This window comes from Podarcis vaucheri (assembly GCF_965113315.1).
Source record: "Podarcis vaucheri genome assembly, chromosome: 12".
NCBI lineage: Eukaryota > Metazoa > Chordata > Lepidosauria > Squamata > Lacertidae > Podarcis > Podarcis vaucheri.
The window spans coordinates 12,580,672-12,607,766 of record NC_138750.1 but is presented as its reverse complement, the minus strand read 5'-3'; the positions used below and the strand labels follow the sequence as shown (position 1 = coordinate 12,607,766).

The following is a 27,095-nucleotide window of genomic DNA, read 5'->3' as shown; positions in this document are numbered from 1 at the left end:
ACTGGCCCAAGGTCACCCAGCAGCTGCATGTGGAGGAGCGGGGAATCGAACCCGGTTCCCCAGATTACGAGACTACCGCTCTTAACCACTACACCACACTGGCTCATATGACCGGGGCGGGGCCATTTTGTTGATGTTATTTTTTGGTGGTTTTATACCCTAAGCCGCCCTCTGATTATAGAAATAAATAACAAAAAAAAGGGTTTTCTTATTTTGAAGGGAGGTCAAAGACCAGACAGAAAAAGGATGAAGCAGAAGAACAGACACCAGGCAGACGAGGCAGCCATGAGGTTCCTCAAAAAGCGGGCATTTCTGAGGAAAACCGACCCTTGTAGCAACAACCAACGGACACACGACATGGGTCCCTTTCGCGATTATTTGACGTTCGAGCTCGTCCTTCCGCAAAACGAAGCAATCCGCCCCACTCGGAGTATGAACGACAGAAGCGCCAAAGGCGCATGCGCGCGGAAAGCAGGCGCTGGGGAAAATGGGGCGGAGCCGGGAAATATAAAAGTATAAAAGGCTCCTGGGCGGGGCTAAGAGCGGAGGGGGTGACTCGTTTTCTGGGGGGGCGGTCGTGGGCGGGGCCTATCCGCGTGACGATGACGCAGCCGGGCGTGAGGAGACCATAGAGACTCGGAACTTTTGCGCGGAGGCCGGAAGTGAGTTGGGAGTGCGGGCTCGGCGCTGAAGCCGCTGAGTTAGGGCCGAGGAAGTGAGGAGCCGACCGGCGGGGGCGGCGAAGATGGCGTCGTTCGTTACCGTGCAGCTGAAGAAGGCCTCGGAGGTGGACTTGGCCAAGCCGCTGTGCAAGTTCATCCAGCAGACGTACCCCGGCGGGGAGTCTCAGGCCGAGCACGTCCGCGCCGCCGAGGAGCTCCACAAGCTGCGCAAGAGCGCGCTCGGGCGCGCGCTCGACAAACACGAGAGCTCGCTCGAGACCCTCCTGAGGTGAGCGAGCGGGGGAGGGGAGCAGGCGCGCGCGCGTTGGCGGCGTCCGTTGGCGTCCGTTGGCGGAGGAGGAGGGGGGGAGAGAACAGGTGAGGTGACGGCGAGAGTGACGCTGCGCTCCGGCCGCGCCCTCAACCGGCGAGCCGTTGGGCCTCTGCTCCAGTCGGGGAAGCCGCGGACTCGCAAACGTCCCGAGCGCTTCTTTTTTCTCAGACACGGTACCAAAAAAAAAAAGTTGCTGCCGCCGGTTCAAAGTTAACAAGATAACCTCTCGGCGCAGGGCTTGCGCTCCTCCCCACCCGCCGTCTGGGAATGTGCTTTTAAACGAAATTAAACCGATACTCTTCCTCGTACTTTACCTTCCGCCCTCTTACACAACCCAGAGAGGGAGGCGCCTTCTCCTTCCTTCTCTTCGCCTTCGGTTTATCATCATCATCATCGTACAACTCCGGAGATCTTGCTCCTTTAAAGTAGTTTTTATTCCGGAGTGGCTGCTCCGAAATAAGCGCCGCTTCGTGTCTGTGCTTGTCATCGATAACATCCCCCAACCCGCCTCCATGCTCTATTCTTGCCTTGCCGCTTCTCAGAGCCGCCTTCTTCCCAAAGTGCGTCGTTTCGGACCGAGGGCAAACGTCCCAACAGGGCGATCTGATGCAGGTTTCCTTGGAAATGAATCGCTGTATCCATTAGGAGCTTATCCTCCAGCAAATGTGTTCAGAAAATGGAGCCCAAGGCTTTCCATAACGGGCGGGGCGGGGGCAAGAATATTTCTTTTCTCATGGACTCCGGTGCCCTTTCTGTTGGGCTGGATTACATAGGGATCTGTTAACTTTTCGGCAGGGAACAAAGCGATTACAGGTGGGAAATGTGTTGGGAGAAGATGGGGAAGCATTGAAGGTGAGAGGAATGCTGTCGGTGGTAAAGCAAAGGAACTTCCGGGTGCCGTACAGAAGTTTATACTGCGGGAGAAATTGATCTGGAAGGCCCCGCACAAAGCAGCAGATTTAGGTGTGTCCCTACTGCCCAGACTTGGACATAGGGTAACACAGCCTGGCATATGAAACTCTGGACTGCTGTTAGCAATGACCTGTTTTGTAAACGCTACAGTAAAGCCATATTTTCCTGTCTCCTGCTGCTTGGCATTCTGAACATGAATGCTGCGCAGTATGAGTGAAATAGTGCAGATTAATTATGCTCCATTTTGCAAACCGGGCGGCAACCGAAGAGAAGTCCTTTTAAACTTTTTGGATAGTCACTTCATTCTCTAGGTAGGAGAACCTGTTTTTCTGCTTTATGATTTTTTATAAATGGGCCAAGAACTCCAGCTGTCCCAATTCCCATAAGATAATTTTGAAAGAATATTATCAGAATGAAAGAGTTTATAAATGATAATGCCATTAAAAATTGGGGTGGATTGACTTACATAAAGTTTAGCAATATTCTCCCCATTCCTCCCCCCTGGCCATCCCTAAATAGGCATGAGGGGGGTCGGGAGAACCCCCAGAACAGCACCTGGAGGGAGTAGAAGGTGAATTGTTCCACTAGGTAAGCAGAAATGCTTGTGATCTCCTTAGTGCCATGTTGAATTCCTCCCTTAGACTTTAGCTACCTAGTAGTTTCTGGTATGGTGTTGAATAATCCCAGAATTTTGGTTTTTGGTGATTTCAACATTTACCCTGAGATCACCCTGGGTAGACAATCTTTAGATATCATCTGTGTTATGATGTTCATCAGCAACCCAACATATGAAACAGGACGTGATTCTCCCCCCCCCCCCCCCCGGTGAGCATCAGGTTCATAGTTGACTATATGCGATAGCGGTTACCCTATTGCCATAGTCAGACCTGGGAAGATTTGGGCTGATGGGAACCCCTATTATGAGAACAGGAAACTGGTATTGACTGGATGGGTCCAGGAAGTAGCTAATGCCTTGCTGCAGGAATTGGTGCTACCAGCTACATTGAACATGCTTGGATTCAGAAGATGAACTTCGTTGCAAACATCCCCCGCTTCTTGAGGAAAGTGGCTGCAACTTCAAGGGTGCTTGTAGGAAGCTTGTTATTTCACTACATTTCAAACTGGCCTAATGCCAGGTTTTAGCACCAAAACTGCTTTAGTCACTCTTGATTGACCTGCCTTGGGGGAGAGACAGAAGGAGTACTGTCAGCCATGAGGGAGCTGGAGACTCAATGTTTCCGTGGTTTGGCTTCAGCATACGGGGCCAAATACAAAGAGTGGCAGTGAGGAGGTGTGTTTGCTTACTTGCCCTATGGCCATTTTGTCCTATGCTCTTCTGATTTGTGTATGAAGCATCAGGAGTAGGCACCTGGAGATTTGCAGCAAAGTGCCACCAATAATTGAGCAACATTCAGCTGTGTTTCTTGCATAATCAGCATTTGGTGAATGCGCTGTGCCTTTTTTTAGTGCATGGATGTAGTAATGGCTTTAATTGAAGCCAATAAGCTGAAAATGAATCCTGACAAGTCAGAAGTTCTATGGTGTGGTATTACTCAAATACGGGAAATGGGAAGATACTCTATTCTTAATGGGGTGCACTCCCTCTAAAGGGCCAGGTATGTAGATTGGACTCTCTGACTCTCTTTCTGTGCACTCTGTCACTTGAGGCCCAAGTAGTCTTCATGATATGGATTGTCTTTCTCCACCTCCAGCTGGTTCACCAGCACCAGCTGTTGCTAGACAGGGGTTGCCTGGCTATGTCTCTGTCACCTGATGCCTAAATGATAGCAATGAGGTCTCTAGGGGAAGTGCCACCACAGGAAACAAAAAATCCACCCACAGTACTGTAGGTGGTGGTGTCACCCAGAGATAAGCCTCAGTGGGTGGGTTGATACAGTTAGCCATTACAACAAATATCTGGGTCCTAAGCTGTTTTGGGCTTCAGATATCATGTTTAGCATTTTGACTTTAATTAGGAGCTGGTGGAGTTGTTTCAATACAGGCAAGCTGTGATCTGTTCGGATGATCCCTGTTAGTGATGTTGCCACACTGTTCTGGACTAGCTGCAGTTTCCAAGCAGTCCTGAAAGACAACTGCACATAAAATGCATTTCAGTGGCCCAGCCTGAAAGTTTTCAAGGTGTGAATAACTGGCTAGGCACATACAAACTTGTTTTCCAGAAGTAACTCTGGAAAATGCTCTTTTCCTGTTATTAATTGGGAAAAGAAACCGCCTAGGTAAAAAACAAAGCAAAGGTTTTCCTGTTTTAAAATAAACAAAAAAGTGAGCACATGATTTTTAAAAAAATAGTACTGCTTTATTTCAAATGCTTGGTTTGAAACTAATGCTGTTGTAAAATAAAGATTCATAAAAAGAAGAGCCAACAACCTGTTGCTCATTCACTGAAGTAATTTAGTGACTGATTTGGAAGTGTTTTTAGTGGTTATATTAAAAGCATTTTTACCTAAATAAGGATCAGTATATTGCTATAACGTTGCTAAAATTGCAGTCTGTAAACGTCTGCAGAATGCAAAATAGTTATCTCTGAAGTGCTCACATCTAACTTAGATCATGTATGATCTAGTTGAAATTCCTGCATTGTTGTTTTCTTGGTATGTTGATAGTCACTTTATGACTTTTTATAAAGCAAACATCACTCTTATTCTTATGCATATTTACTTATTTATTTCAGATACTATGATCAGCTGTGTTCCATAGAGCCAAAATTTCCATTTTCTGAGAATCAGGTAATGCATTATGTCTCGTTAAACATTGTTTTGATAGGCATTGAAATGCCCCAAGAGCGGCATGAAACTGAGTGGATGGCAGTTTCTGTTCATGTGTATGAGACTGAAGTCTTATCCTTGAAGAGCAGTAGCAACCATTTTATAGCTGTTGTATACGTGGAAAGAGGGACCGATGCTTTGAAGCAAACTGGCTTCACAAGTGATTTGCATGTGTACAATTAAATGACTCCCATTAAAATTAACGACAGTTCAAATAACTTTACGCATGTGTACAATTAAATGACTCCCATTAAAATTAACGACAGTTCAAATAACTTTACTGTGTTCAACATGCTTATAGTTATTAATTTGGAGTGGAGGCTGCAAGTCCAGATGTGCTTTTGCTTGATAGAAGAGATTGAGAAAGATTGCTGTGAATGTGTTCAGAGCCCCCAATTTCATCAGACCATTGCTGTTTTCCTGACAATTTGTTTTGCATTTTGCTTAATAATGTAATTCTTACTTTGAGCTTTAAAACTTTTGTCTGCATTTGGCGTGTATATTTCTGCTTAGATTTTCTTGGAACGCCTGCATCAATTACCCCCTCCCCCCCAAAAAACCCTGGTACCCTCCATGTGTTGTTGGACAACAGTTCTCATCATCCCTGACCTTTGGCTTTGTTGGATGGGGTTCAGGAGCCTTGGAGTCCAGTAACATATGTAGGGCAAGAGGATGGGGAAGACTGATCCATATCTTTCTTAAAACTGGAAATTAACTTTCTGTTCTCATACTTACAGATCTGTGTAACCTTTACCTGGAAAGATGCTTTTGACAAAGGGTCGCTCTTTGGAGGATCTGTCAAACTTGGTAAGCTTCTCCTATGAAAATGAAATCTGAGTTAAATTGTATAGTATTGAGATACAGAAAAATAAGTGAAATTTGTACAGCCTTTCAGTTCCATGTTTTCAGTCATCATTTTAAAAGATCAATATTTGAAAGAAGCCATATATTTATATTTACAGTGGTGCCTCGCAAGACGAAATTAATTCGTTCCGCAAGTTTTGACGTCTAGCGAATTTTTCGTTTTGCGATGCGCGGTTTCCCATAGGAAACAAAGTCGCGAAACGTTTTCGTCTTGCGAAGCAAGCCCATAGGGAAATTCGTCTTGCGAGGCAAATCGAAAATGGAAAAACCTTTCGTCTAGCGAGTTTTTTGTCTTGCGAGGCATTCGTCTTGCGAGGTACCACTGTACCAGCTAGCTGAGTGCAAGCAGGGGCTTCCTGAAAATGTAATTCTATACACAGAATGCAGGCATATGTTCTCTATATCAAGGTTGAGTTAGGTGTTTGTTTGTTTTAATAAAAAGTGCATTGAGGCATTTTTAAAGTAATTAGAATATTTATACTTGCAAAATGTATACTTTCCATGCACATTTTCTTTTAGCTTTGGCAAGTTTGGGCTATGAGAAGACTTGTGTGCTGTTCAATTGTGGAGCATTGGCTAGCCAGATAGCAGCAGAACAGAATCTTGACAGTGATGAAGGATTGAAAGCTGCTGCTAAACATTATCAGGTATTTCTTTTTCTCTCGAACATATGTTTGAAATTGCTATTAGTTGTCTTGAAATTTGGCCATGTATGATTGATTCCATGTTCAAAAAGCTACACCTTGGTTGTGGGACAATGACCTTTCATTGTTGGACAAGGTGGTGAGAAACATACAATGGGTTTATTCACTTTGAAACACAGCAAACCTAGATTTAAGTTGTAGCTTTGCCATATATAAATTGGCTGCCCTAGGGCATCATGCTACATTTCAAATTTATTCTGGTTCAGATAGGGAACCAGTAGTCTGACTTAAAGGGAGCGAATCCTAGGAAAAGCATAGTTGGAACTGCATGTGTTCACTTTTCTTTGGAATATGGGAGGCTGCTGGGTAGCAAAGCCTACTTCACCCCATTCTGTTTTTGAAAACTGAGGAAGCATATGAAACAACTAACTGTATCATGTCAATTCTACACCATCTGTCTGGTACCCTTCAGGTTTTGTTTTTTTTTTTTGTTATTATAACTCCTGTCAGCCCCAGCCAGCATGATGAGTGGTCAGGAATGATGGGAGTTGTAGTCCAAAACATCTAGAAGGCACCAGGATGGGGAAGGCTAGTCTACATACTTCAAAAGGTCTGAGCTGCTGAGGGAAGTACATAGGCGTTAACTCTGAGATCATTGAAGGAATTTGGAAAGACATCAGTTGACACCCTCACTGTTTGCACAGATGGGAGTACTGTCAGTTTTTTCCAGATGTCCTGAAAAGAAACAACAGACAACATTCTTGGATATCGACACAGACATCACAATGATTTAAATAATTATACTTTTCTAGATTTCCCTTTCATAGCAATTTAAAACAGGCCGCAATATAGTTTTCTAATACAAAGGAGGTATATTTTACGGACTTAGGAAAAAAATGTGACTTTTGAGCTCTCAATGTTTAAGCAGCATTGCCTCTTTGTCTTGCTGCAACCCCAGAATTGTTGGTGTTAGCATCACTCGGTCTAGCTCAAAAATCTGAGTTCTACTAAATACAAAACCAGCAGAAGCCTAAATATGCAATATGTTTGTTCATCATGATATCAAACGTGTCTTTAATAGAATATCATTTTCTCTCAAGTTTGCTAGTGGTGCCTTCCAGCACATTAAAGATACTGTCCTCTCGTCATTAAGTCGAGAACCTACAGTGGACATCTCCCCAGATACAGTTGGAACACTAAGCCTGATCATGCTGGCTCAGGCGCAAGAAGTCTTTTTTCTAAAAGCTACCAGAGGTATGTAATGGTCTACTTGTAATTTTTACATTTCAGTTTTTTGTTTTGCTAGGAACTACAACAATTAGCATTGCTCCTAATTTCAATGAAAAGCTTTTCAGTGTGATTAGCTGAGCATTCCCAACTGGAGAAGACCTTCCCCAAAGTTTGGAGAGGATGTCCCCTTCGGGCTCTGGGGAGGGTCTCATTGCAAGCCTGCAAGTGGCGCTTTATTGAGGCTCTTCAGGTTTCTTCTCCCCAATTCCGGATTTCTGGGGCTACGTGTAAATTGAACACATGTAAATAGGGGTTGCCTGTATAATCCACTGTGTCCTCTAACATGCACATTCTGCAACCTTATCTGCCACCACAGCTAAGGAGCAGCTAGTGAACCGCTGTCTTTTATTAATTTACCTTTAGTAATGTAGAAAATTGATTGGGCCACTTGATAAATTTATTTCATATTTTGCTCTATTTATATATGCATTTATATCCCATCTTAAAAAAAAAATATTACAATGCAGCAAGCAAAATAGTATGAGCAATAAAATCTATTAGTAATATGCTGCTGGTTACAAACAAGCACAGCAACTGTTTGCTCTGGAGCTGGTCTGTTTTTTATTATTTCTGAAAGCTTAATAAGATTATTGTGGGCTAGTAGATTGCCAGAGTATTGACATTCGATTTATAAGTTTGAGTAGAAAATGTGGGGAGCAGTAGTTGTGGGGGGAAGCATGGATCATCATATGCCTTTTAGAAGTGCATCAACCATTGCAAAGCAGATTTGAAGATGCTATAATATAACTTTCATACAACAGCCTAATACTCGGATTTAAAAATTGTGGTTCAAAACAAGACATGATTAGAGCTTGCAAACCCTGGTAAGGCTCTTCTACCAAGTTTACGTTGTAGATGTGGAATATAATGTCTGATAACTGATCTTCCTTTTGGAAATCTATTACTTGATTTAGACATTTCTTAGAAATATTATATTCTATTAATTCAAAGAGATTTGAATGGAATTCTTTAAAAGGCAGTAAGTTCCTAAAGCTAAACAATGTGGCTGCTTTAGTGTACATAAAATATTCAGAACTTTTAACACAGATCACACATTTCCACTGGATTTTAATATGGTCTTACTCTTGTAAGTTGTACATGCAAAAAGTACTGCCTTGCTAAAGGTAAAGGTAAAGGTACCCCTGCCCGAACGGGCCAGTCTTGACAGACTGTGGGGTTTGTGCGCCCATCTCACATTTATTGGCCGGGGGCCAGCGCTGTCCGGGGACACTTCCGGGTCACGTGGCCAGCGTGACATCGCTGCTCTGGCGAGCCAGAGCCGCACACGGAACGCCGTTTACCTTCCCGCTGGTAAGCGGTACCTATTTATCTACTTGCACCCGGGGGTGCTTTCGAACTGCTAGGTGGGCAGGCGCTGGGACCGAACAGCGGGAGCGCACCCCGCCGCGGGGATTCGAACCGCCGACCTTTCGATCGGCAAGCCCTAGGCGTTGAGGCTTTAGCCCACAGCGCCACCCGCGTCCCTGCCTTGCTACTGCTTTGCAAACTGTCATATGTTTTAATGGCATCTATATTTTGTTTTAGATAAAATGAAAGATGCCATCATTGCTAAACTTGCAAATCAAGCTGCTGACTATTACGGCGACGCTTTCAAACAGTGTCAGTACAAGGATACATTACCCAAGGTTAGTAACTTCCTAGTGAAGGCAGCTTATGAAGAAAGGAAAATTTAGAAATCGTAACTAAATTTTGAAGAACCCCACATGAAGCCAATGAATACTTGCTAATTGTTATAGATTTAGGAAAGCACATTGATTCATTCCAACTTGTTGCTTCAACATTATGCCCTTCAGTTAGACAATCTGGTTTATTTATTTAAATTTATATACTGCTTGATTTTAAAAAATAACAAACCTGTAAAAAATTGTTTTACAAAATTTTTATTTGGGATGTTTCTCTGACTCTCCCCCTCTGCCTGGGAATGTGGTTTCAATTCTTTACTAAAAAATTAATTCAAACTAACATACTTCGTAATGGAACTTGTGCTTCGGTCTTTACTGTACCATTCTCTTTCACAACCAAAAAACTGATCTTGAGATAGGCTTGGTGGCAGTATGCGTGTGCTGTTGCTTGATTTCATGGCTTTCAGAAACAGGTAATAAAAGCAAAAAGGTTATTTCAAACTTCCTCCTTTTCAAGATGTACGTTAGCTGTACTTGTGTCTCAGTTATTTGGATGCAGTCTCAACTCTAGAGTTGGTGTAAGGGCCTGTGTAAGTTAGTAATATGGTGCTTTTGTTAGGAGACATTGCTGCTGGCTTGGCTATTAATACTTAAATTTTCAGAGGGGCTATGTTTTCAGGTTCAACAGCCCTCCTTTTCCTTGATATGGTTGCTGCTTGAGTTCATGTGTCAACACTTTTTAAATTAATTTAGTAAAAGGGCTGGGTGTTGCTTTTCCACTAGATTTGCCCCTTTGCTTCATGCTCAGCACAGCTACTGAGAGTGAGCTAGGAAAGGCAGGAGGAGGTGATAACAGGATGGACCTTGGAGTATGTGCACTGGTATGCAGTTCAGTAATTATGACTCATTCATTTTATGCCAACTTACACCTTGTTTACATGTGCAACACATAATAGCTTATTCTGTGTCAAACCTGAAACCTGGTTGCAGGTGGAGGTCATTTTTAAAGACTGTGTATGTTTCATAGGAAAGCAACAGGTTTTTAACACGTTACACCATTCTACTACCACATTTTGTTGTGTGTGTAGACCAGACATAAAGCTTTTTGTAGACCAGACATAAAACTTTCTTTGGAAGAAGGTTTTAAAGTTTCAATTCCTGTTGCACAAGCACTTTCAGTGAGGCTGCAAATAGAGGATGGTATAACCTCTTAGATAATCATTGACAGGGAAGTAATCAGAAGCTGCTTCAACAATTGGATCCATTTTGCTATGTTAGTCAAGTTTACACATACTGTCTCTTCCGCATCGTCATATCCAGCAACTTCAAGATGAATTCTTCCCATGTGAATTGGCAGATCACAGGGATTCTCAAGAACAACACAGTCACAGTAGTTCCTCCTTGAAGAATTATGCTCAGTGGATCTCTACCTCTTTCTGTGCAGTTATGTATTTAATATTCAGTAAGAACTTAAGCCTGCCAATGGCCCATTTAGTCCAGCATCCGGTTCTCCCAGTGGCCAGGCAGATTGTGATTCCTAGTAACTGCATTCAGAGACCTCAGACCATGGAGGTAGAACATAGACATTGTGGCTAGTAGCCATCAATAGTTTTATCCTCCATGAATTTGTCTAATCCTGTTTTTGAAGCCACCCAAGTTGGTGGCTGTCATAACCTCTTGTGGGAGCAAATTCTGGAGTTCTCCATGCAGTATGTGAAGAAATTCTTTCTTTTGTCTGTCCCGAATTTTCCAACATTATTTCAACATTACTTCAAGTTCTAGTGTTATGAGCGAGGGATAAAACTATTTCTCTATTCACTCTTGCCACACCTTGTATAATTTTATACACCTCTTTCACATCTCATTTTGCCTTTTCTCTAAGCTAAAAAGCTCCAAATAAGAAAAAGCAGTTGCCATGCAGAGAAATAAAGCTGTACATAGATGCATATGTGGACTGACCCACATAACTCTGAACCTTGTAACTGGCAAAAAATGGCTCTACATTGCTCCTTTGTGCGATCTTATACTGGCTTCTCTTCATATAGTTGGAACTATATGGAATAGCTGGTTGGCATCCCAGCTGTACTTCCTCATTCTTATTTGAGTTGTTAATCTTTGTTAAATAAGATTACTAAGCTTGGGTTCAGCTAGCTGAACTCCTAAGCAAATTTAAAATGTGCCCAATTTATATTTATTTTTATACAGAGCTGTGCTCATACTTCCACCAAACCTCATCCATGTAATGTTACATGGGTGGGTGTCCATGGCTTCTCATGTCTTAACCTTTCTAAAACATTAATTGGGTGACTCTAATGTCCTGTTCTTCTTCCTCTTTCCTCCTGCATCCCATGTTGTCTGTGATGGTTTATGTGGTTGGACTTTCCCCTGGTCAGTATTTTTATTTCCAGGAGGTGTTTCCTGTTCTGGCAGCAAAACACTGCATCATGCAGGCCAATGCAGAATACCACCAGTCTATCCTGGCAAAGCAGCAGAAGAAATTTGGCGAAGAAATCGCAAGATTGCAAGTGAGCAACGTCATTTCCTTTTTAGAATGCTGTAATTGGTTCTGGCTCTAGAACGATTTAAGTATTGGGGGGGGGGCTCCTGAAGACTTTTAAAAATCATCTCGCATCTGATTTCAACCTCAATTAGGAGGCTGAAGTCCAAGCCTGCAACATTGTTAACTAATGTACAGTGGTACCTCGGGTTACATACACTTCAGTTACAGACTCCGCTAACCCAGAAATAGTACCTCAGGTTAAGAACTTTGCTTCAGGATGAGAACCGAAATCGTGCTCTAGTGGCGCGGCGGCAGCAGGAGGCGCCATTAGCCAAAGTGGTGCTTCAGGTTAAGAACAGTTTCAAGTTAAGAACGGACCTCCGGAACGAATTAAGTACTTAACCCGAGGTACCACTGTCTTCCATTTTGACAGTAAAAAATTAACTGGATGATAATTCTATAGGATGAAACAGAGTTTTTCAAACTGTGTTCTGCAGAAGCAATCCAAGGGATTGTAAAAAAAAGTTGTGAGATTCATTGAGCTGCAGCTACACATATTAAATGTACCACTTGAGCAACTGTCCTGGAAATCATTTCCCCTTGCCATGCTTTCCAGGGGTCGAATCAGTAGTGGTAGGCAGAGCAGCATTGCTTGCCTGGCTTTCCAATGTTAATATGCTCCTGCAAGTTACCAAGGGCCAGCTGCCTCAAACCTCCCACTCTCAGTAACCAGCAGCAACTTGTGGTGTTGGGAAGCCAGGCAAGCAATGCTGCTCTGCCCATGACAACCCACGACTGTGTTAATGGTGCCATTCAAGCACACACCACGAGAATCCTTTCCCCTCCTGTTAGCACTTTCTATTGAACTGCAGTCTGATGGCAAGAATGAAATATGCTGCTTCTTTAACATAGTAAAAACTGTCTCAGATAAGAGCCAAAGACTTTAAGGATGACAAAGCAAAAACATCTCCCTTCCACAGCAAAAATACAGATTTTAAGATGGAAGTGGCTTTCATTACTCCTAATGGCTACCACAGTGACATTGAAACAAGGATAATAACAATAAGAGTTATTGTTGTTATTTTATTTATTCAATTTAGATACTGCCCTTGATGAAAAGATCCCAGGGTGGTGTACAATGTTAAGAACTCATTTTATGGAGCGTAGTAATGAAAACAATAGCACAAAGCATAATAGTAAAATAATCATCATAACTATCTCCCCTGCACCACACCTTTAACATGCCATAGATTATTTAATGGCCAAAGGCCTTTGTAAAAAAAGGAATGGTTTTGCCTGGTGCCTAAAGCCATGCAATAACCGCAAGAGGTGAGCCTCTGGGGGGAGCATTCTACAAATGGGAGCCACTACAGAAAAGGTCTGTTCTTGCATTGTCACCCTCTGAACCTCTCAGGGAAGGGGGACATAGGGAAGGGCCTTGGATGACAAGAGCAGTCTGGGTCGGTTCGTACAGGGAGAGGTATTGAGGTTCTGAGCTTTGTAAGGCTTTATAGGTCAACACCAGCACTTTGAATTGGGCCCAGAAACTAATTGGCAGCCAGAAGGCCGGATTGGCGTTATATGCGTAATGTGAATAAGTGTGTGTGTGTATATACAGACACATTTCTGTTTATAGTACCAAGCTTTTTGTCTTTTCATATTTCCTCTTCCTCCTGTTCTAGGAAAAGGTGGATTCTGCTGGGGGTTTTTTTGCAGCAAATATATTGCCACTAAAAAGGCACCTGAGCACTATAAGAGTAACGTGTTCTGGACATAGTACGGTTTATTCATTTTTATTGGGTTTATTTTTTATTGCTGGGTGTTTGTTAGGGACTTTGACCTAGCTTGAAACAGAAGTGTATCTTTTGGGAATCAGTTTAGATATTTAACTCTACTGGCATTGAAAGTTTCAATCCCATATTCACTTACATGAGAGTAAGTCCCATGAAATACAACAGGGCTTACTGAGTAGGCATGTACAGTATTGCACTGTAAAAGAGGATATCTGAACATTATGTTAGAAAGCACTGGAGTAGAAACTAAAGATTTGGTTCTGTAAATTCCTGGCAAACACCTGGCAAACTCTTTCAGATATGTATATTACCTTTATAGTCATGATTGTTTCTGTATTAGATATTGCAGTTGTATGTAGAAACCAAGTGTTAACTTTAACTTTAACTTTATTTTTAATTTAGCATGCTGCCGATCTAGTAAAAACAGTGGCATCTCGCTATGATGAATATATAAATGTAAAAGACTTGTCTGATAAAATCAGCCGTGCACTTACAGCTGCTAAGAAGGACAATGACTTCATCTATCATGACAGGATACCTGATCTAAAAGATTTAGAGCCTATTGGAAAAGCCAGTCTTGTGAAAGCCACTCCAGTTGTTGTCCCCTTGAGTCAGAAATTTACTGGTAAGCAAGCTTTTTATTGCAGTCTACCATTTAACATACATTACAGCCAACAGTACCTTTCTAATTTTTGGACTTACGTTTTTGGACTTACCACCTTTTCACTAAATGTTCAAGGGGGTGTATTTTATTGCTATTGTGAGATGTATTGGTAATCTTTCCATTTTGAAGATGGACAAACTGCTTCTGAAAGAGTTTGGTTTGCCTATCACTGAGCAGTTGCTTATTTATTCACCTGCACCCCACCTTTTCCCCTGATGGGACTCAAGGTAACTTACACATAAAAATGCAAACTGCTAAAAACAGAAAAAAAATAATTAAAACAATTAAGCATTGTTAGAAGTAAAACTATATACATATATTAAATCTACTAAATCCATGCAGATAATTTAAATTAAAACATTACGGCAACAGCCCTTTCATTAAAAGTCCGTTTGCAAAAGCCTGTTAGAAGAAAAATGTTTTGCGGTGTTCTTGTTGAGACTTTGCCTGTGTTAAAATTTTGGTTGAAAGACTTCCCTTTCCAGAAGGCAATGGAGAGCATGTGCTGGTGGCTTGATCTTTCCAGATAAGTACCCTGGGGAGGTAGAGCTATAGGCATTGGGGTTTTTTGGTCATCGTAGTAATACTGCTCATTTTATAGATTTGTTTGAGAAGATGGTTCCCCTGGCAGTGCAACAAGCTCTCACTCTCTACAACCAAAGAAAGGCAGACTTAGTTAACAGATCAATAGCCCAGATGAGGGAAGCCACCAATCTGGCAAATGGGTGAGTTGATGATTCTGAGGTCTGACTTGGTAAAACATTGCATTCGTTTGGCATGCCAAAGAGATACTGTTGAATAAAACAGAAGTTCAGTATTATTAAAGATACGTTTTCATGTCATTTAATTTTATATGTTGCCGAAATTGTGTTTGGCATTAGAAGAGTACAATGACACTCATAAAAGAAGTCTTGATTAGCAGTGACACCATCAAGTATTTTGTGTGTGGCAGAAAGCACACTGGACAATTTGACTTTTACTTCAACGATACTTGGTACAGGCAGCTCTCCCGCCCATTTATGCATGTTCAACCTGGAAGTGACCCGGAAATGTAATAAAGACTTCACTGAAACATCCCTAAAAGGGCGAGGTGGGCATTTGCAGGCTTTTTCAATGGGTTTCCATGATATGCAATTTCACCTACGCGAGTGGTGCTTTGGAATGTAACCTCTGTCAATTGGGGGCTGCCTGTAATTTTACTTTTTGCTACAGCAAACAGAATGGTACAAGAGAAGACAGTATATTCTTATACATTGTTAAACAGGAATGTTAACTCCCAACAAACTCAGTCAAGTGTCTTTCAAAGCTGGTTGATGTCAATTGAAGTGTCAAATTGTCCTTCCCAGAGTGCTGGCTTCCCTCAATCTTCCTGCTGCCATAGAAGATGTTTCTGGGGATAGTGTTCCTCAGTCCATTTTGCAGAAGTCTAAGTCTGTGATTGAACAGGGAGGTGTCCAAACTATTGATCAGTTGATGAAAGATCTTCCGGAACTGTTACAGAGAAATAGAGAGATTCTGGATGAGGTAAGCCTACAGTAATACCAATAGTCTACACTGTTAGCACTTTAACTTACATTTTACCATATTGTGGTAGTAGCAAAACCTGAGCTGATAAATTCTCACACTTTGTTTATTTACAAGAAAATAAATCACCATATGTTTTAAAAATAGATTCCATTTGATTGGATTCCAAGATTTCAGTGTATGTATATTCATATTTTGTTTCCCAATAAAGGGATGCGGGTGGCGCTGTGGTCTAAACCACAGAGCCTAGGGCTTGCAGATCAGAAGGTCAGTTGTTCGAATCCCCATGACAGAGTGAGCTCCCATTGTTCGGTCCCTGCTGCTGTCAACCTAGCAGTTCGAAAGCACATCAAAGTGCAAGTAGATAAATAAGGTACCGCTCTGGCGAGAAGGTAAATGGAATTTCTGTGCACTGCTCTGGTTCGCCAGAAGCAGTTTAGTCATGCTGGCCACATGACCAGGAAGCTGTCTGCGGACAAACGTCGGCTCCCTCGGCCAATAAAGCAAGATGAGCGCCTCAACCCCAGAGTCGTCTGCGACTGGACTTAACTTTATATGCATATTATGTGTGTGTGTAAATATATGCATTGGATGTTCATAGGGGATAGGTATTCAAAGCAACACTGGATTTGTTTCATTCTAAAGGCATTGGATGGTACCCAGTTCTGGCAGTCTGCTTGCACAACAACTGTTCTACTAAGTAGGAACCTCATTTTAGCACAGACCGACAGCCAGATCCAGTGGATGTTGTCTGCTTGTGAATGATAGTGCGCAGTGACTAACACAACTGCTGCTATCATAGTTCTTGGTAACGGTTATGCCTGTGCACTACTGTTTGCTCAACAAATGCTCCAGCTTTCAAAACCTTTCACGAACACTGTTGAATTTTGCCCACTTGCTTAAATCCAGACTAAGTTGAAATTGGATGCCATTCAAATAATTGGGGAAAGTTACAGGTACAGGTGAAGTCTACATTCATCACACTTTGCATCGATCCAGCCTTTCTTTATGGTTTGAAGTTATTTACGGTAATTAAAATATTTTTAAATAATTTTAGTCTCTAAGGATATTGGATGAAGAAGAAACAACAGATAATGAACTAAAGAACAAGTTCAAGGAACGTTGGCAAAGAACACCATCAAATGACCTTTATAAGCCTTTAAGAGCAGGTAATATTTGTTCTTCATAACCTGGTACTGAGTTGCTGAAATATATTGGCATGAAGCTGAATTCTGTGTTGAGATTTATCCCAAAAGGGATTGGAGTGATAAGGAGAGACGTCAGAGGAAGCAGAGTAAGAGCACCATTTATTGGACTCTGCACAACAGGTGGCCTCTTCTAAGTTCCTCTCTGGTCTGGTTACCTAGGTTTAGCACACCAGTGGCAAAAAGTAGTTGTACTACGTATCATTTCAGTATAATTCAGAATAGTAAGATTTTCAAATAATAGGATGAAATGCATCATATTTGCTTACTCTTTGGGGAAAGGTGCAGAATGGAGATAGGAGAGCAACTTAATTCTATACTTCAGAATTCATTATGCTGAAGAACCTTACGGACCCCTTCAACTATTTTTAAGTTTTACTCATTGTCTCACATTTCTGCAGCATGTGTGCTTTAATTATTGAGACTGATTTTAATTTATTTTTTGCTGCTTTTATTTCTTGAATTTTCTTGTATTGCAACTTGAAATCTGTGGAATTAAGATCGTAATATGATAAAGTATGATAAAAAATAGCAATAAAAATAGTTAAAAATCATACAGCATCTAGCATAATACATTGCAGTTGTTACAACAGAAAAAGCATTAAGGGTAAACCCAGACAATCTGCAGATTCGAGTGGTTCATGGGGGTGAGTTTGAGAATCATACCTATTTTTATAAGTTGTGTGCTGAATTATTTTTACTTTAGTGTTTTACTGTTTTGGAGCCAGCCCTGGGATCATGTGATGAAGGGTGGACTAAAAATTATCTTTATAAGTCGGTTTCAATCAGTGGAATTGTTTAAATTCACACAAACACCAATTTACTAAATTATTTGTAATACAGACTAAGTTTTTAAACTAGTAATTGTACAGTATTTTGTGTATTGGTAAAAGAGGCATGCTTGAGCATCGAATGAATCTTTGTATTTATTTTTTATTTTTTGTAGAGGGAGCCAATTACAGCAATATCTTGGATAAAGCTGTGCAAGCTGACAAACAGGTTAAGGAACGTTACCAGTCGCATCGTGATACAATTTCACTATTATGTAAACCAGAACCAGAACTGAATGCAGCAATTCCGTCAGCAAATCCAGCAAAAACTATGCAGGGAAGCGAGGTAAGAGATTTAGAAATTGCATATAAAGTTTCTTAACAATTCTTAACGACTCAGTTCTTGATTGATAATGTTCTGCCTTAACAGTTGTTTGAGAGACTGCTTAAAACAGGCTTCTTCAACCTCGGCCCTTCAGATGTTTTGAGACTACAATTCTCAGCATCCCTGACCACTGGTCCTGCTAGCTAGGGATCATGGGAGTTGTAGGCCAAAAACAGCTGGAGGGCCGAGGTTGAGGAAGCCTGACTTAAAACATAGGGTGAAGGGTTGTAAAAATCTCCCTTAGATATTACAGGAGCACTGTTAAAGTGCTACTTTCATGGGTTCATCTGACAATGCTGCTGTAATGACCGGAAGCTTATCACAGACTAGTCAGGGCCAATTGCTCAAGTACTTAGTATCTGGACATTGTTTCTGATCCTGAATGAGCATTGGAAAAGATGCGTTTGCTTGGCCTCAATCATACTGTGTTGCATCTTTAGACATTAAAATGAGGAGAACCATTGGAAAAACACTGCTAAAGATAATGCAACACAACCGTCGTAAGAATTACTTGTAGAATAATTCTACCTGGTTAAAGCAGTGGGAGAGATGTGACAATAGAGCCCACTTTATCATCTTTGATGAGAGACCAACTGGTGCTTGCATTTCTTGTTTTCCTCTTCCCTCCCCACCATTTCTTCCATGTGCTCTGTGTTTTTGCTTTTTGACTTTGTAAGCCTGCAAGCAGGGACTGTTACCTTTAAGACTTAGCAAATTTTGTACATGAGAGGATGATGTTAATTTTAAAGTCTCCCAACGCAGCACAGAAACTTAATAATCTATTAGGAAGAACTTCATTTGAAAGGCAAAATTAATGAGACACAGGAGATTTGGGTTTTTTTTGTGTTGTGCTTTTTACATAAAAAATTTCTGCAAGGCCTTCCCAGATTACCTGAGTGTCATGGCATGGAATGGAGAATGGCCTATCCTGTTTGCCGTCCCCACCCAATCTATCTGATATAAATTTATAGGTTCTTGTAAGCAGCTCATCATCATGATCCACTTTGTAATTAAAAGCAAAAATCAGAAAACTTCACGGCCAGATCTTCTATATGCCATTTCATTTTGCCCCAGATTGGTCAAGTCTGTGTTCTGTGATGCAACAAACTTGTCCGTGAGTTGGCCTCTGTAAGGCCCAGCCTTGCTAAGCTAAGTATTTCAAAAACAACTGCTAGTTCTGACTCTTCCCTTTCTGGTGCATAGTGGAAAATAAGACAAGTGCCTCAAAGCACCAACAGTTAATTGCACTTTGCTTTCTAGGTGGTGAATGTCCTAAAATCCTTGCTAGCTAATCTGGAAGAAGTGAAAAAGCAGAGAGAGCAATTAGAGAATGATCTGAAGGCAATAAACTTTGACATGACAACAAAATTCCTAACAGCCCTTGCACAGGATGGTACGTTAAATGAAGAAGCCATTTCTGTCACTGAGCTGGATCGCATTTATGGTAGTCTCATCCACAAAGTACAGGTGACCCTGAAAAAACAGGAGGAGCTGCTCAACAACATTCAGGTAGTCTTATTTTCTTTGTGATACATTTTAAGGGCCAGTTTGGCACAGTTGGTACCTGGGGGACAGGGTGCTGGTGGTCATTGATGTCAGTGTGCTTGTATCAATTCAGACTTGCAGCCACAAATATTTTCTTCTAGTAGATAAATGTATTTATCTTAGTAGAGATATATGCTTATGGAATAGTATGAACTTTGTGAAACCCTCTTAAAATGCTTTCTTTTTTCTCATGGTAGAATTCACATCAGGAATTTTCTAAGATGAAGCAATCAAACAATGAATCCAATTTAAGAGAAGAAGTTCTAAAGAATTTAGCTGTTGCTAATGACAATTTTGTGGAACTTGTAGCCAACCTGAGAGAAGGCACAAAGGTATCATAAGGTCCATCACCACAAAAAACAATACCGCAGGTTTTATTTTCTTCTTTTCCCTGGTCTGATTGATTAGTGAGTTTCAACAGGTACAATGTAAAGCATTGCAAAAGCCCACTTGAATAAATGTATATGCTATATTCTAGAGAGAACACAGGTCTTGAATTATAAAAGTTGAAAATGGGGTGACGTTTCATGTACTTAATGCTACTTTGATGCCACAAATTTCGGAGCAAGGATTTATTACCTATAATGACAATAAGCAATAAAACTGAAAGGGAGAAATTCTGAACGAAATACAAACAAAAAATTGGAAGTTTGGGAAATGGCATCCCTTTGAGTTATACAGAACCATTAAAGAAGAGTTCTTAATATGCTCCTCTCATTGCAGCCTTGAGTCTCCTTTGAAGTTAACACCTGTAGCCCCTCTTTTTAGCAGAGAAATGGGAAGATGGAGAACAAGAGAGAAAAACTAAAAAAGAGAACGGAAGGCCCTGGCAGCCTGTTTATGTTGGGGGTGTATTGTTTTTTGTTTTAAACATTTATTCATTTAATGTTTATTCATTTATTGCACCATTTATTCATTTATTGCACCTTTCATCCCACCTTTCTCACCGAGGAAGTGGAGAGATGGCTTGCATAGTTTTCATTTAATCTACACAACAACAACCACCCTGTAGGGTAGGGTAGGCCCAAGGTTCATGGCTGAGTGGAGATTTGAAGCCTGGTCTCCCAGGTACTAGTGGGGGTGTATTGTAATCAAAACTAGTGGGGGTGTATTGTAATCAAAACTTCTAGAATTGCAAATGGCACAAGGGAGGCAACAGAGGAAAGAGGTTGGGCTAACAGGAACAGTATATAATTTGTTGCAGTGATACTTAGGCTTAGCACAGTAGATAAGGTATACATTCCCATTGTACAGATAGGTAGCCGTGTTGGTCTGCCATAGTCAAAATAAAAAAATTCCTTCCAGTAGCACCTTAAAGACCAACTAAGTTAGTTCTTGGTATGAGCTTTCGTGTGCATGCACGAAAGCTCATACCAAGAACTAACTTAGTTGGTCTTTAAGGTGCTACTGGAAGGAATTTTTTTATTCCCATTGTATACAAGGTACATTATGTGTCCAGTCGTTGACGTTGAGTGGACAGCGAATTTTTTAAGCTCTTAAAACCAGAGCCTTTGTTCCATCTGAAACACATGCATCTTATTTAGGGCTCTTTGAACCAGAATGTAATGTAGTACAAAGTGAAGAAATGTCAAATCATGGTCATGAGAATTGTCAGCTGACATATATGGTCTTCACACTGTCCCTTAAGCACCTGCAGATGGTTTGCATATAATTCCTTGGTATGCAGTTCCACGTTTGCTTTTCCTAATGGCGATGCTGGAAATAGCAGTGGACTAAAATGTTTCCTTGTCATCAGTTTTCTCACTTCTTGGAAATATGACATATGTCAATATCCAGTGCTTTGTTTTTAAAATGCTTCTTGCTGGTGAGTAGTCACTGTTTTCTTCCTTCCTAGTTTTACAATGAATTGACTGAAATCCTTCTGAAGTTCCAAAACAAATGCACTGACATTGTGTTTGCACGCAAAACGGAGAGAGATGAACTTCTGAAGTAAGCTTGCTCCACCTTCAAATATTAGATGATATTTCATCTTAATGGTTTTCTTAACTACCTTTGAAGGAAGAGTTCCTTCCAGTCAGGGGGACTTGAGATCAGAGGTGACTCTTCAAATGATAAATATCCATTTATTGTAAATGCTTGGTAGTAATCTCTGAGAAAATTACAGGAAATGCTTAAGTCATACTGCAGTAACTTACTTATGTGTGTCAAGACGTTGGCCAATTAGTAAGGGCTAAATATGTATATATTATGCATAGAGCCAGCTATATTCCTCTATTCTGGTGGTGCCCCAACTTAAAAATTGCCCATGGTCTTGGCAGATCACTTAATTTTTTTTCTGCCTTTTGTAGTTTATGTCGTGTTTAATGTTATGTGGTTTTTAATAGGATTGCTACTTCTGTTTTTAAAGCCCTGTGTTTTATTGTATTTCATAGAATTCAAAACGTAATACAATGTAAGAAAGAACAGGAGTTGTTAAAATGAAATTAATACAGACATTTATTGTGATGGGTGCGTCAGTTCCCATCTTCAGCCGCAAATCCAGACATGCTGTGGCTCACCAGAATGAAGCTCACAGACCACAGTTTGGGGATCCCTGCTCTATTTCTTACAAACATGTCTCTGGCATTCTGCAGTTTTTGAACTTCTTTGTCTACATACTTTAGGCAGCAAATTTCACGTGTGTGGATCCAGAGAAGTACATACAGAGTTTTTCTTACATTCTAGAGCTGCTGTGGTCCCTTTACAGCCTATTTCAGCTGTTCTTCAGGGTCAGGGACAAACACATCCCTTGCATGAGCAAATTGGACACTTTTGACAAGCTATAGTGTCTGAAGTTTGGAGCATGGTTTTCTTTGCAATAGAAACAACATTTTTGCTTCTTTCAAATGCCATTTGATCCGAGAAGGCCGTATTTAATTCTGCTAAGCTTTGGTGAGATTAAGCTCAACCTAATTGCAGAGGTAATTTGACCAGTTTTATAATAGCTTGGTAGCTTTCTCTGCAAAGACTCTGTGTAGGTGTGTATCGAATATTAATTCTATGTTAGGTGGGGAAATATTGCAGCAATCTATTATGTTTCAAATCTTATGAAAAACATTTTCCTTTTAAGAGATTTGCAGCAAAGTATTGCTAGAGAACCCAGTGCGCCTTCTTTTCCTTCTGTGCCTGCATACCAAACTGGGGGAAACAAGCCTCCAGCATCATCAACTCCAACTCCAGCTCCCAGAACCAGCATGGTAAGTAAAGGAGCCGTAAAAAAAAATTCTAGTGTTATTTGCCCTCATTGCTGTTTCTTGAATGAGAAACCACCTGTTCCGTGGTGGTTGCTATTGCAGGTGGGCAGCATTTCTGTTTGATTATTTAAATATATATGATACCACTTACCATTACAAATCTTGAAGCTGTTTATCAAGATAGAAACGATTTCAAAAAAATAAAAAATACATGAATACAGTTTCAATAATAATAATAATAATAATAATAATATAATTTATTATTTATACCCCGCCCATCTGGCTGGGTTTCCCCAGCCGCTCTGGGCGGCTTCCAACTGAATATTAAAAACAGTACAGCTTCAAACATTAAAAACTTCCCTAAAGAGGGCTGCCTTCAGATGACTTTTAAAAGTAAAATAGTTGTTTATTGCTTTGACATCTGCTGGGAGGGCGTTCCATAGGGCAGGCGCCACTACCGAGAAGGCCCTCTGTCTGGTTCCCTGTAACCTCACTTCTCGCAATGAGGGAACTGCCAGAAGGCCCTCGGTGCTGGACCTCAGCGTCCGGGCTGAACGATGGGGATGGAGATGCTCCTTCAGGTATACTGGACCGAGGCCATTTAGGGCTTTAAAGGTCAGCACCAACACTTTGAATTGTGCTCGGAAACGTACTGGGAGCCAATGCAGATCTCTCAGAACCGGTGTTATGTGGTCCCGGCGGCCACTCCCAGTCACCAGTCTAGCTGCCGCATTCTGGATTAATTGCAGTTTCTGGGTCACCTTCAAAGGTAGCCCCACGTAGAGCGCGTTGCAGTAGTCCAAGCGGGAGATAACCAGAGCATGCAGCACTCTGGCAAGACAGTCCGCGGGACAGTGCCCCAGTACTATACTATAAGGTGGTTGGATTAATGTTACTAGTCAGGGAAAACCCAAGCCAGCAAATAAGTTTTTCGTAAAGCATTTCAGTGGTGGAGCATTTCAGAATGTAGGTGCCACTGTGAAGAAGGCCTGCTTTTGTGCTGCCCCCAGGTTCTGACACCATCAGCAAGGTCTGTAAAGATCTAGTCGACCTGCTGTGGTTACATAGTACCCTCTTTGTCTGGCCCTTGGACCTCTTGCTAGACCGCTCCCCTTTGTCCCAGGCCACACCTGTCAGTGACCCAGCTTCACGTCCCCAGTATTTATGGCTGACTGGAATTACTACTGTTATTATCAGTAATTGAATTTATACACCGCCCTACACCCAGAGGTCTCAGGGCGGTTCACAGAATAAAATCAAAATATAAAACCACAAAATACATAATCAAAATAAAAACAACAACCCAATAATCGCCCACCCCCCAAAAACCACATTTTAAAAGGGCATAGGATCCTCACAACATTTAAAGTAAGACAGTTAACCAACCTGGACAGGAGCCACTCATTGGAAAGACTGTGATCTCAGAAATATCTGTAGCAATATTTATTCGCAATCTAATTGGCCGGGTGTGGAATGTGTCCTTAACCTCTGTTAGAGGATGGAGAGAACGGGTGGGTGTATAAGGGATTATTGGAACTAGCACAAAGGTAACATTTATATTAACTGGTAAAGGTAATATTTGTATCCGCACTGGCAGGTGGCCCCCAGAAGGTTATATGGCCCTTGGGATTAAAATATAGGGAATAGGTAGCATGGCCCTGGGTTGTTCAGAGCTTAGACTTGAAGCCTTGTTTCTTGACTTATGTTTCCTATTGTTTTTCAGAGCCTATTCTGCTTAGTGCCACACACAGATGATAGCATTGTAGTTTATGTCTATGCAGCTCACACCTAACTCCACTTTTCTTATTTAGGCCAGTAAACCACAGCCCCCAGCACGCCCTCCCCCGCCGGTGATTTCTTCGGCAAATGCACTCACTACTCCTGTACAAGCAGCCATTGGGACAGCACCTTCTCCGGCTGGCTCTACGGCTAGCACAGCACCTTCACAGGCTCAGGGGCCGCCTTATCCGACATATCCAGGATACCCTGGGTAAGTTTGCAAAGAAAAAAGAAAGAGCTTAAGCGCCACTTGAGAGATTAGATTGCTCTTAATTCTTCAGCAATAGTCTTCGTCTTTGACGATCACTCACTCATAGCCAAGTAAAGATTGTTTTCCATAAACAAGGTCTTAACAGTGAGTCCGTAAGTGACTGTGGAGGCCAATTCTGGATCCGTATGTCCTTCCACAGTGGGGACATAGGTTTCTGGGTGGGAGCTGGTTACGGTGAGGGTTTGCCAAGTGTGCCTTCCTCTTAGCATTTTTCTCCCTTTTGTCCTGAGTTCGAGCGTCTTCAAAGCCCATGACATCTTTGGTAAAGGCTGTTCTCCAGTTGGAGCACTCGCAGGCCAGTGTTTCCCAGTTGTCGGTGTTTATACTCCATTTTTTTAGATTTGCCTTGAGAGAGCCTTTAAACCTCTTTTGTTGACCACCAGCATTATGCTTTCCATTTTTAAGTTTGGAATAGAGTAGTTGCTTTGGAAGACGTTAATCAAGCATCCAAACAAGGTGACCAGTCCAACGAAGTTGATGTTGAAGAATCATTGCTTTGAGGCTGGTGATCTTTGCTTTTTCCTGTACACTGGCATTAGTTTGCCTGTCTTCCCAAGTGATGTGTAACAATATTTCGGAGACACTGTTGATGGAATCTTTCAGGGAGTTGGAGATGGCGTTTACAAGCGGTCCATGTTTCACAAGCAATAGTATAGCACCAAGTTAAAGCTTAAGAGTAGAGCTCTTGCTAGTGGAAGTTATTGTGGCAGGAGGATGTCAGAATTGGACCTCCCCTAGAGTATTAAGACCCTATTAAGGATTCCAAAATTCTGGAAAGCTGTTTTTTTAGCAGAAGGTTTGATGGGCTATGGAGAGGGAGATCCTTCAGAAGGCCAACTGGAGAGGTTTATGTGCTCTGTAGTATTGTAACTGTACATCTTGCCACTTTTTGTTTTTACAGATACTGCCAGATGCCTATGCCAATGGGCTACAATCCTTACATGTATGGCCAGTTCAATCTGCCATACAATCCTGCGGCTATGTACCAAAATCCTGGACAAGCACCGTATCCAGGACCACAGCAGCCTGGCTATCCTTACCCACAACACCCTCCACAACAGCCTGGATATCCTTATCCACAGCAATAACATATCTGCAAAGAAGCACTGCTTGTTATAACTAAGAGAAACTTGCAATAAGCATACTAAATCTTTAGTTCCAGTTAGTGTACCTCGCTGTATTGAAAACGCTCCGTAACTTTTCTCTGGTTAGATTCTCAAACATTCTGTTCTCCCGATTGGATTCTGACTGTATTAAACCTCTTAAAGGATCAGCAGGCTGCATCTGTAGTACGTGAACAGAATTAGATTACAGCAAACGGTGTGAACTACACTTAAACCAAAATTCTTTATTAAAAAAAAAGTAATTTCCTATAAATAGTATTTGGGGTAATTGAGATGAAAAGCAAAAGGAATTGCACTGGGTGAGATTTAGTCCACAAGACTAAATGTGGTTTCCTTCTATATTTTGCTGGTTTGTATTTTGGGTATCAGTTTAGCTCACAATCAAGACATTGTAAATCTTAAGTATAACATAATATTGCATAGAGATGGTTTAGAAATGTTTAACAGTAGATATTTCTTACTACCCTATAACTGGTGTTATGTTTCTGAAGTTTGGGTGCACTTTTTGGCGTTGGTTTTTGAAGCCGAGGTTTCTGCTAAACACTCAAGGATGGAGATTGGTTGTATTTAAGTTCCTGTAATATACAAATGATTCAATAGATCAATATTATGTTACCCCAGAATGAGCAGGAAAAATAAATAAATCTGCATATTTTTATTGAATCTTTCAGAAGACGCTTTCAAGTTGTAAGATGTTCATCAGTGATGATTTGCAAAAAAATGTTGCTAAATTGCTATTCATGACTGGCTGAGAAGTAAAACACTTGACATTTATTTTGATATCTTGCTCCTGGTTTATCTAAGTGGTGTCGACCTGTTTGAACTGCTATGAATCTAGTAGCACTGTCTTCCATATCTTCACAATACCACATTTTCCCAGTCCATGCAGGCATAGAAGGATAATCCCACAAAATAATCATCTAGGTTCACATGCTAAACATAGGTTTCACATATCTGAAATAATAGTTAAAAATCAAGATTTTTGTTTTTAAGCATGTGGTTGAATCTAGGTGACTTGGACTAGTGTAAGCACAGGCGTTTGCTGTAGTTTCATTTTAAAATTTGGATGGATTCTGTCCCATAAAAGTCAATCCTAGAGTTAACATCCTGTACCTCTAATGGTGCCTTTGATGCTAGAAATGTATGCATGGCCAGTGGCAAATATTGTTGGACAAGACAGAAACTTGCCAAAAATCAGTCTCAAGC

General features: G+C 41.3%; 1 protein-coding gene across 2 annotated transcripts; it reads left to right on the top strand.

The window, feature by feature from the left end:
- Positions 1 to 630: 630 nt before the first annotated feature.
- PDCD6IP (programmed cell death 6 interacting protein) lies at positions 631 to 26,669 on the top strand. Of its 2 annotated transcripts, none has more exons than XM_082192768.1 (18): positions 631 to 951; positions 4,601 to 4,655; positions 5,432 to 5,501; positions 6,078 to 6,205; positions 7,303 to 7,456; positions 9,038 to 9,138; positions 11,529 to 11,660; positions 13,831 to 14,053; positions 14,694 to 14,817; positions 15,439 to 15,616; positions 16,674 to 16,785; positions 17,768 to 17,937; positions 19,237 to 19,485; positions 19,719 to 19,853; positions 21,377 to 21,471; positions 22,592 to 22,718; positions 24,527 to 24,705; positions 25,667 to 26,669. In XM_082192768.1, the coding sequence occupies exons 1-18, from the start codon at positions 746 to 748 to the stop codon at positions 25,851 to 25,853; spliced, it is 2,625 nt and encodes an 874-aa protein (XP_082048894.1). In that variant the 5' UTR covers positions 631 to 745; the 3' UTR covers positions 25,854 to 26,669. The 2 variants fall into 2 exon arrangements, with proteins under 2 accessions (XP_082048894.1, XP_082048895.1); XM_082192769.1 differs by having other exon boundaries at positions 632 to 951; positions 11,544 to 11,660.
- The last annotated feature ends 426 nt before the right edge of the window (positions 26,670 to 27,095 follow it).